The 12,305-nt window shown below is 24.0% G+C and overlaps 1 protein-coding gene across 1 annotated transcript; it reads left to right on the top strand.

Moving 5' to 3' along the window:
• Window positions 1-7,315: 7,315 nt before the first annotated feature.
• Window positions 7,316-11,983, top strand: LOC110665513 (protein RESISTANCE TO PHYTOPHTHORA 1, chloroplastic-like). The gene is made up of 6 exons (XM_058143157.1): window positions 7,316-7,412; window positions 7,494-7,521; window positions 10,588-10,972; window positions 11,051-11,261; window positions 11,377-11,546; window positions 11,639-11,983. The coding sequence occupies exons 1-6, from the start codon at window positions 7,316-7,318 to the stop codon at window positions 11,663-11,665; spliced, it is 918 nt and encodes a 305-aa protein (XP_057999140.1). The 3' UTR covers window positions 11,666-11,983.
• The last annotated feature ends 322 nt before the right edge of the window (window positions 11,984-12,305 follow it).

The raw sequence follows: 12,305 nt of genomic DNA, 5'->3' as shown, positions 1-12,305 counted from the left end.
TTAATATTAAAAGTACTATTAAAATAAAAAAATTAGCTGTGGTAAATTTAATTATTATTAAATAAAATATTTTTATCAAAAATTATGTAAAATTAATTAAAGTGTATATAGTGAATGCATTAATTTATATGTAAATATTTAATTTAATGATCATTACATGCATTTTTAGATTAATTTGAGTTTATAATAGTCATATAAAAATAAAATAAAATTTATGTTCCAATAATTAAAATAAAAAATAAATAAAAGGCTTTTGTTTATTATAATTCTATCACATTTTAACTTGATAAATAAAATAAACATATTTTTTGAAAATAAATAACATTCACAGTGCATTGCATGAGCTTGTAATGTGAAAAATAGTATAATGAAATTTTTATTTTAATTTAAATTCAAATATTAAATGTTATTTTACTTTAATTAGAAATCACTTAAAATTTAATAATGCTTTATAAAAAGAAATAATATACATTTTTCATCATTGTTTTTAAGAAATTATAAATTAAGGTCAATCAATAATCTAAATGCAAGTTATTTATAACTTTATTTTTTTAAGTGTTTTAAATTATTTTTATTATATTAAATATTATGATTGTTATTTATGGATATTAAAAAAAAATAATGTAGCATCTAAGTATATGTTTGGATAATTATCACACGCGTTCATTTAACTTTATAAATATTTTTTAAAAATTTAATAAATTATATTTTTTTTTCATAAAATTCACTGAATTTTAATTTTATTTCATAAAAATTATTATTATCAGAAATTAAAAAATTTTTAGGTTAACCTGCTGGCTTATTAATTATTTTACAAATAAAATTATCTAACTTGTAGAAACCGTTAAAGAATAAATTGAGAGAGGGAAAGAGTTTGATGACCAATAAATAGTTAGATACATTTTATACAATAAAATAAAATATTTTTATTTATAAAATAATTAACAAGTCAATAAATTAATATGAAAGCTTTTAATTTGATTTTTATAAAATTAAATTAAAGTTTAATAAATATATTAAATAAATTAAAATTTAATAACTTGTTATGAAAATAATAATAAAATTGAGTGATCTCGTATGATATTTATTTCATATGTTGTGATAATAATTTTTTTAATAATTTTAATAATTATTTAAGTAATTATTTTTTTAAGTAGTTAACAACTTCTTTTGTTCAATGGTAACATAAACTCAAGTGTTATGTGTCAAATACTATTCTTCGCAAAGTATAAACAATTTGTGATGTTCTTCATTTTATTTATTTTTGTGATGTTCTACATTTTATTTATTTCTTTTTTTTTTACTATATATAGTATTTGCCAATAGTTTATTAAAACATTGAATTATTTTTTAATAATTTCAGTTGATATTTTGCTTCTGAATTTATATTTTCCACTTCTTAAAAAGATGTGTAATATTAAGTTTATTTTAGAAAATTTAGATAATTATACATATATTATGTAATTTGAAAAAAAAATCAAAGAAATTAAGAAAAAAAGGCATTTAATGAGAAAAAAATCTTAATTTTTCTTGATAGAAAAAGATATTCTACTAATTGAAAATAAAATATAAATATAAAGTACAAATATATAAGTGAATTTAATCATTTATATAAAAAACAATAAAAAAATATCTTAATTTAAAGGATTTAATAGAATGATAGAACATTTAACATTGCCTTATAGCCAGCCACAAACTTCATTTGATGATCGATAGCAATATATAATCATTGTTTGATTCCATCATATTTCTACGAATTATATAATAAAAATATAGAATGGGTTATGTATTGATTTCCCAAGTTCAATGCTTAGTAACTAAGCAAATTTCATTAAAAAAATAGTAGATAAATTCTTAATTGAAATTTCGCCTTTTCAAATTAAAAAACTATGTTTAATTTGGACACGGTTATTAACTTCTATATTATGCCAATTAATTATAAAAATATAGTTTTCTTATAAATTACGTATCTTTTAATATGTAATTATTAGTAATTCAATGGGTTGATATCTTACTCAAAATTTTCAGTTTATAGTATTTAGATTGCTACGCTGTAAGAAGTTGAAATTATATTTTTATTAACAATTTAAATTTTTGTCGTGATAATAAAGTCTCGATCGTATAATTGATATCAAAATGGAGATTATGGATTTGAATCCTTGATAGGTAATGGAGAATTATTGTCACTTAGTGAAATAGCTCGGTCTCTTAGATTCTTACTCATAGAAAAATTGGAATTGTGTATTTACTAACAATTTAAACTTTTGATATGGTTATAAGCACTTAATGTTATAATAATTTTTCAATACTTTAATAATTTAAGTTGACCAATTGAAAGGAGTAAAATATGAAAACTAGCTAGATTGAATTTAAACAAAATTAATGCACTAAACCAACTCGAATGTAATATATTGATTTTTTTATTTCGACTTCTAAATAACATCTTTACCTATCCGTAATTAATAATTTTATTAAAATTAACATTTAGCTTAATAATTAGATTGAGCTTTTTATATTATTTTTATTGCAATTTAATTTAATAATTAGATTTTCTTTTAACTATAAAAAATGAGGACTCATGAGTATGACAATCATAACTCTCTTAGACTTGAGGTCCGAGATCATTAGTTGGCGTTCTTGATTTAACCCAACCACATAAAAAGGAACTTACCACATAATTCGACGTGACACTTAATAAAACGAACCATTGGACAACTCGCCATTACCTCCCATTACGTTGTAAGGAGTCCAATTGAAATGGGATAAAACTAATTTTAATAATTAGATTCATATTATGATAACATAGTTTTATAAAAAAAACATAATATAATTATAAATACAATAATTTTTAAAATAATCAGTAATTTTGTTTATCAAATTAATTATATTAACATTAAAATTAATAATGTAATCTAAATTATTATAACATTAAAAGCAAGGGTTTTTTTTTTAAGTTTGCATAATATATTTTTTTTGAATTTATTAAGATCTAAATTTATTATAAACATAATTTTAATATCTCTTATTAATATATTTTCAAATGACTACCAGTAAATTATCATATCTCTTATTTTTATAAATAAATTTTTAATTATTGCGTCACATAAATATACCTCTCCAATCATTAATACACCTTAAATAATTTTTAATTTTATTTAAAAAAATTATATAAAATCAAGCAAAATAAAAATGTAATATTATTCTAAAAAAATTGGGATAAAAATACATACATAAAATTATATTATATATTTTAATAAATATTTTATATTATATTTATTTTTGTAATTATATAATTTTTTACTAGAATATATATATATATATATATGTAATGATTAGATGACTAAAAAATGATTTACTCGTATAATTAATATTAATGACTATAAATTATTTAATATATTTATAATTAAAATTATTAAAAAAAATAAAAAATGATATATATAATAAATTAAATTATATATATATATATTAAATTTTAATATTATATAAATTTATATAATTTTATCGAAACTATATGTTATATTTAAAAAATTACAAAAAGTATACTTATAAAATTAACTTTTTCAGTTCAATTTTAGTATAGTTTGATACTATTTTGATATAAACTTAGATAATTTTGATTTAATTTTGGTATAATTATCAATGGAAAATCAAAATTTTATTAAAATAATACAATAAATTAAGTTAGTGTTTTCTAATTTCAATTTAATTCAGTAAAACTTTTAAATTTAAATTATAATACTAAAAATAGTACATTTAACTCAATAAATATAAATCATTCATATTCATAAATTGAATTCAAATCAATAAAGAATATGAGATGCAATAAATCAATGAGTTCATAAGTCTGATGGAAAGCAAGAGAAACCCAATTCCCGGAAAATCCAGATATTGTCGTTGGATAAAACCGGTAAACAGTTGCTTGGCTTCTGTGTTGCTTTGCTTCGGAAATCAACAAAGAGGTTTTCTAAATTTACGCTAACGATCAATAATTTCCTCGTGTTAAACTGTAACTGACCTCTATGAAACATGATTTGCCTATTTTCTTCATTAATTAATAAATAAAATAATTTTGTTAATAATAAAAAATAAATAAAAGATAACCAATTGGAATTTTTATTAAAAAATATCTTTTTATGATGTTATTTAATTTTAAAAAAGCTACTTTTCGGCATTTTCTTGTATTCCAAATTTCCGTACTATTCTAAAGAAAAAAAAACTTTTATATTTATACTAATAATACATTTCCATCCTTTCAAATCCCAATTATGTGATTAATCATTTACTAATAGAAGCATAATCTATATTTATAGATCTCATTTGATAAAATAATTAATTATTTAAAAGTATTAGTGTTTAATTAATATGTCAATAATAATAATAAGTGATAAACTTAAAAAGAAAAATTTTTAATTTTTAAATTTATTTATAACATTATAAATTTTAATATTAAAAAAACTATTAAAATAAAAAAAATTGTGACAAAATCAAAAATGATGTAAAATTAATTAAAGTGTGTATAATAAATGCATCAATCTATATGTAAATATTTAATTTAATGATTGTTAAATTCATTTATAGATTAATTTGAGTTTATAATACTCATTTAAAAATAAAATAGAATATATGTTCCAATAATTAAAATAAAAAAAAAATAAAAAAAAAGCTTTTGTTTATTATAATTCTATCTCATTTTAACTTGATAAATAAAATAAACATATTTTTTGAAAATAAAATAACATTCACGGTGTATTGCATGCGTTTGTAAAGTGGAAAATATTATAATGAATTTTTTATTTTAATTTAAATTCAAATATCAAATGTAATTTTACTTTAATTTGAAATCACTTAAAATTTAATAATGCTTTATAAAAAGAAATAATATACATTTTTCATGATTGTTTTTAAGAAATTATAAATTAAGGTCAATCAATAATCTAAATGCAAGTTATATATAACTTTATTTTTTTAAGTGTTTTAAATTATTTTTATTATATTAAATATTGTGATTGTTATTTATGGATATAAAAAGAAAATAATAATGTAGTACCTAGCATATATTGGGATAGATATCACACGTAGTCATTCAATTTTATAAGTATTTTCATAAATGATATTAAATTTTAAATTTTTTTTAATTTGACAGTCAAGAGGTAACTAAATGTATTTATGCATTCATTTTGTTTAATAAATTAATAAAATAACATAATTTTATTTATAAAATAGTTGAAAGGTTTGTAGATTAATATAAAAATTTTTAATTTTTAATCAATAATTTTTATAAAATTAAATAAAATTTTAATAAATTTTATAAAATAAATTAAAAATTAGTGACTTTTATACATGTGACATTTATTCTGTATGTTGTGATAATTGTTTTTTTTTTTAATAATTTTATAATTTTTGTAATTCCCTTTTTAGTAGTTAGCAACTTTTATTCAATAGTAACAAAAACTCAAGTTTTAATGCCATATCTTAAATACTATTCTTCTCAAAATATAAACAATTTGTGATGTTCTACATTTTATTTATTTCCTTCTTTTTTAACTGTATATAACTTTTTTGCCAATAGTTATTAAAACACTGAATAGTTTTAATATTAAAAAAAAGTTGTAATATTAAATTTATTTTAGAAAATTTAGAAAACTATGCACATATTATGTAATTTGAAAAAAAAAAAAAGAAATTAAGTGAAAAAGGTATTTAATGAGAAAAAAAATCTTAATTTTTCTTTATAGAAAAAAATATTCTATTAATTGAAAATAAAATACAAATATAAAGTATAAATGTATGAGTGAATTTAATCACTTATATAAAAAATAATAAAAAAATTTAATTTAAAGGGTCAAATAGTGTTATAGAATATTTAATTTGGCCTAACTGTAGACCACAAACTTTATTTGATGATAATTGAGAGCAATTTATGGTCATTGTTTGATTTCATGATTTTTTTACGAATGATATAACAAAAATGTAAAATTAGATATGCATTGATTTCTCAAGTTCAATGCTTAGTAACTAAGCAAATTTCATTAAAAAAAAATTGCAGATAAATTCTTAATTGAAAATTCTGCCTTTTCAAATTAAAAAATTATGTTTATTTTGGACTTGGTTATTAACTTCTATATTATGACAATTAATTATAAAAATATAGTTTATTATAAATTATGTAATTTTTTAATATTTAATTATTGACACTAAATGGAATAGCTCAGTATGTTTATAGCGCTTAGGCTGCTTGTTATAAGAAATTGGAATTACACTTATATTAACTGTTTAAGTTTTTATATCGGTGTTGGGCGCTCGATTTTATAATTAGCATCAAAATTGAGGTCATAAGTTCAAATTATTAGTGCTAGGGATTGCTGACATTGAGTGAGATAACTTAATAAGCTAAATTTCTTCTACTCATGAAACTTATGCTACTACACTATAAACTGGTGGATTACACCTATAATAACCCGAATTTTTAAAATATAAATTTTATGTTTTTATATATTATATTTTATTAATATTTTAATATTATCTAACTAATTTATAATTTTTATAAAACTTTCATTTATATATTTTAATGTTATTTATAAACATACTTTATAAATTATTTAACAGCCTACTTTTAATTGAAATAGTTAGTTTTATAAATTAATATTAAATCAATTATCAAAAGATATTATTTCATTATTTTCAATATTGGTTTTAAGGTTTCATTAAATTGTTATTATTATTATTATTATTTTCTTTATTGTTTAAATATACACAAATTTGCATTTTGAACCCAATTGAAAAGGAATTTTGGACTTATTTGAATAAACTTGAAAAGTTTGAAGACCAATGGTGTAATTAAAAGTTAAAAAAAAACCAAAATTTCAAAATTTCAGTAGAACCCCCTACCCATTTTCTTTCTCTCTCTTCGACCTCTCTCCCTCCCTCACTTTTTCTCTTCCATTTCCTTTCCGATCGGCAAACCAGCGACCTCGATGGTTGACCATCGGACTCCAGAGGTGACAGGTGAGCTTCACGGTGGCTGCAGCACCCCGTCCGGTGAACTTCAGGCCCGTTTTGGAGGGGAGAGAGAGTGATGCGATGCACCAGTTTCCGAGGCCATTTTTCAGCCAGCTCCGGTGACCTTTCGATGGAAGGAATGTGGCGCTTGACTCCTGGGACCACAGGCTTCTTGTCTCGACTAGCGGTGTCTTGTTCCATGGAAGTTTTTTACCAGAATCGAGGGAAGAGAAAGAGAAGAGAGAAAGCAGTGGCAGCGTCTTTTCAGCCAATTTTCTGATGATCCGATAGTCAGATCGACGATCTGAGACCTTCGATGAACTCAGCGCAACGAAACCTTCGAGATGAGGCTAGCTTCGCTCCAGTCGAACATCATTTGAAAAAGACGATTATCGAACGGTCTAAATCACTTGGTGAGAATTTTTGCTTTTGCAATCTCTAAAAATTAAAAATAATTTTATGATAATTATTGACAATTTTTGGGCTTCATTTAGGTGTAATCGGATCAATAATAGCTCACAGGTGCCCGGGACCGAGTTTTCGACCAGATCCGGCTGCTCGACAGCTCGTCTCAAAACATAGTCAATATTATAGTCGATCCTAGCATTTTTAAATGTTCTAGACACGTTCCAGGTGTCAGATTTGACATAGATAAACCCGAACTCAAAGTTGTTCATTTTTGCCTAATAGTGGGTTTAGAATAAAATTCATAAAATAATCGTGGGTAGTCAAAAAATTGCGATTCCTTTTGCAATAACTTTATAATATTGAAGGCCGTGAAGCATAATTTTAGAATTTTTAGAGCTAACTTGGATAATTTTTGCAGAATATTAATTTTAAAGATTATAGTTGAATTATCTGAATGCCTGAGTTTTAGTCTGGTTTGGAGGGCCCAGAAGGGCCATGTAATGTTGTTAAAATGTGAACTTGAGGCTTGTGATATTAAAAGTATTATTTGAACTACCTTATATGTTGGGTAGGATATAGGTAAAGGAAAAATTATGCTAAATTTTTGGCATAAATTTGGATGTCTTTTGCCTCTTTATGTTCTTAATTTGAGTTAGCACTAATAAATTCACAATATAATTATTTAGGCAAGCAAGACTAGCCTTATTCTTTCACTTAGCAGTCACAGTAGCCTCCAGTATATTGTAAGTAGATATTAATTTTTTTTATAATTTCAATAGTATTATATATTCAAAGCATACCCATATATATATATATATATATATGTGTGTGTGTGTGTGTGTATGTGTGTATGTCGACATGCGTGTGGTGTGGTACTAGATATAGGTAAGATGGACAGATCGGCTAGAGCTAGTCTCGCTGGGGCCTGATCCTTTTTGTAATAAGTCAGGTGAGCATAGCTTTGAGTTCATCTCGTTGACCTCCACATTTGAATTATTAAGAGAAAGCTCAGCTCGAGTTGATCTCGCTGGTATAGGGGATCAGCTTCTACACATACATACATTAATAAGACATACGAGTGTGTGAGTGTTCTAAATTATTATTTGTGCGAATATTGCTTGAATTTGGTTGAATATGTTGGCATATGTTGTATTTCATTATCAGGAATGCATCACCCTAGATAGTTATAGAAATTATATTTAAAATCAATATCTTACTCTATAAGTTAAATGCTCACTCTTGTTCACCTATTTTTTTAGGCTACGGGAGGATTTTTTTTTTTTCAGAATAACCTATTTCCTTTTTCGTAGGTTTATCAGCGGCTACTCATTTGTATTATTATTTACTTAATTTGTAATTTAGAACTACGCATGTGCTAGCAGTAGTATTGATCTTATCAGGAATTGAATTAATTTATGTTTTTTTGAATTAATAAATGAAAATTTTTATGATATTTAAATAGTTTGTAAATAATGTATCAGGTCCGAGTTAGGCTCCCCTAACTTTAGTTTCTAATGGTTATCGGGTTGGATTGATCCGAACATAAATATAATATTTTATTTTATTTTATTTGCATGTTGAGCCTTAGTTTTTTGCTATAGTTATGAATTTAGGAACAATATGGCTTATTACAGGCCTCGGGTGTTTTATGTCAGCCCAAGTTTCAGTGCCGACAAGCCCGTAGGATCGGGTCATAACAACACCTTTATTAACAACTTAAACTTTTAATACGTTACTAAGTGATTAATTTTATAATGCTTTTTTCATATTTTAAGAATTTAAGTTGAGTAATTGAATAGACAACAGTAAAATATGAAAATTAGCTAGATTAAATTTAAACAAACCTAATACACTAAACCAATTCGAAAGTAATATATTGATTTTTTATTTTAACTTTTAAATAACATTTTCACCTATTCGTAATTAATAATTTCATGAAGATTAACATTTGTTATATTTTTTTAATTTTATCGCAATTTAATTTAATAATTAGATTAACATTATGATAACATATAGTTTTATAAAAAAAATATAACATAATTATAAATACAATAATTTAAAAAAAAATCAGTAATTTTATCTATCAAATTAATTACATTAACGTTAAAATTAATAATATAGCTTAAATAATTATAAAATTATAAATAAAATAATTATAAATTATATATTTTATATATGTGTAACACATGTGCTTCGAACATTATCTAAAAATGTACTAGAGGTTTATCTAATGAAATAAAATTTATACTGTAATATTATCAAAGTTGTAAAGAAATATTTTTGTTCACATTTTTAACTATTTAAGAAAATTCATAAGTTTATATGTATATAATAAAAATATAAGATTATTATAAAAAAATTTAAATAACAATACAAACATAAAACTATATTATATATAAATATATTATATTATATTTGATATATCTTTTAATTATATAATTTTTAACCATAAGTAATGATTATATGACTAAAAAATAATTCATTCATATAATTAATATTAATAACTATTCCTAATTAAAATTATTAAAAAAGAAATAAAAAATATTAAAAAGTGATATTTATAATAAATTAAAGTATATTATATATATATATATATATTAAAGTTTAATATTATATAAATTTGCATAATTTTATAAAAACTATATGTTATATTTAAAAAATTGTAAAAAAAATAATTATAAAATTGAAATTTTAGTTTGATTTTATTCTGAGTTGATACGATTTTAATATAAATTTAGATAATTTTAATTTAATTTCGATTCGGTTACTAATAAAGAAATAAAATTTTATTAAAAATAATAAAATAAATTCACTTTCTACAATGGTAGTGTTTTCTCAATTTCAATTTAATTTAGTATAATTTTTGAATTTAATTTGGAATACTTAAAAAAGAAAAGTAGTACGTTTAACTCAACAAATATAAATCATTCATATTCATAAATTGAACTTCAAATCAACAAAGAATATGAGATGCATTAAATTGTCAATTAAAAATATATACGATATAAATGAATTTCATTGTGAGTATGAAATGAATTTTTATATTAAAATATTTCAAACAAAGCAATTGTTATGATTATTTCTCAATTTAAGATTTTATAATATTAAAAATAATTTCAATACAACTGAGATAAAAAGCTCATTTATTGTTCGTTTTATTGTCCAATAAATTATCCATAGAGGGCGCAAACGGCAGCGTTTAATCATTAAACTTAGCCACACATTCATTATCTCAGAAACAGCCATCATCCCTTGCTCATCTCTGGCAGTCGACAAACTCATTCTTCTTCTTTCTCTTCTGGACAACATGAACTTACTGATCTCATCCTCTCTCTGCAACTACCACATTTCAAAGGTACCATTGACGCCCACAAGGCTCGGATGTAGATATAGTTTTTGCAATACCCGGTTGTTACCCACCAAGAACTTCAAAATAAGTGCCAATGCAAATGAAGTGGATGCGCAGACCACAGTGGAGGAATCCGAGCAAGACCTGAAACTAGAAGAAGAAGCAAAAGAAACAAACAAAGTTTCTGCCCCTGTAATCGACAAAGACCTCAAAAAGGTTAGTTAGAATTGCAATTTTTTTACTGATTTTGAGAAAGCCCATCTCATCCAAATTATATTCCATTTGCATAAACAGGCGGTTCAAAAGACTGCGGCAACCTTTGCACCAAGAGCTTCCATAGCCACCAAAAATCCTGCAGTACCAGGGACTGCCTTGTATTCAGTTTTTGAGGTTCAAGGGTATGCCTCAATGCTGTTAGGTGGAGCACTTTCTTTCAATCTCATTTTTCCATCAAACGAGCCAGACATATGGAGATTAATGGGGATGTGGTCCATTTGGATGTTCAGTAAGTCTCTGCTTTTTCCCCAGTTCTACTGCAGGCTTTGTTCTGTAAACTTGGGATTAAGATTTACTTGAGTTGCTATACAGAGCTTAAGAATCTAGTGCTATATTCTTTGCAGCAATTCCTTCTTTACGTGCTAGAGACTGCTCCAAGAATGAGAAAGAAGCTCTTAACTATCTATTTCTCCTCATCCCTTTGCTTAACGTCATAATCCCTTTCTTTTGGAAGTCCTTTGCCGTTGTATGGTCTGCAGATACAATAGCCTTCTTTGGAATGTATGCATGGAAGGTATGCTTGTCACTTCAAGAACATTAACTTTGAATTGCTTTGATTTTATACGATTTGATAAATCAAATTGGAACGTACGCTCCTGCATGCAGTTTGGATGGCTACAGAGAAAAGAGTAAGAACAACCTAAGTATTTTCAGGTTTTTCTTTGATCGGATCGATGGACTTACTTCCAACTGATCGTTGATCTTATTATCTACGGTGCTGTTCAGCAAAACGTTTCTTGAAATCCAGAACTCTGCACATTACGACCAATGACACGATTGCCTGTTGTTACCCCAAATACAGAGACAAAGACACTGCCTTCTCTTTTGCTATTTTAGATATGGATCGACCATTTTCTTTTTTTTTTGAGGTTTTGGGAGTTGATATACTGGGATGGATAATACACAGAGAGTATAAAGTTCACTGTACGTAGGAAGACAATTTGTGATAGCCCAAGTATGCTGCTTAGAAGAATCGTTAGCCAGTACATGGCAAATTGTTTGAGTATTTTCATTAGTTTTCTTTTTATTTTTTAATTATTTCTTTTTGTAGCCAAAGAAAGTAATGGAATACTTTAAAACCATAATGTTTCTTAAGGTAACATGTGGAATGAACGCCAGAAATTGTAAAGGAATCTTAAAAATTTTGGATTACAAGTTTGAAAAAGTTTCTTTACATAGAGGATCCAGGAGTTCCTTGAGGAAAATGATATTAGTACGGAAAAGGGGGGAAACAAAAAGAAAGAAAATGATATTTATTTGTGCCTATCAGAAT

Source organism: Hevea brasiliensis, chromosome 2, assembly GCF_030052815.1.
Source record: "Hevea brasiliensis isolate MT/VB/25A 57/8 chromosome 2, ASM3005281v1, whole genome shotgun sequence".
In the NCBI taxonomy this organism is placed as follows: domain Eukaryota; kingdom Viridiplantae; phylum Streptophyta; class Magnoliopsida; order Malpighiales; family Euphorbiaceae; genus Hevea; species Hevea brasiliensis.
Note: the sequence above shows the minus strand (reverse complement) of the source record. Positions and strands in the feature narration are given on the sequence as shown.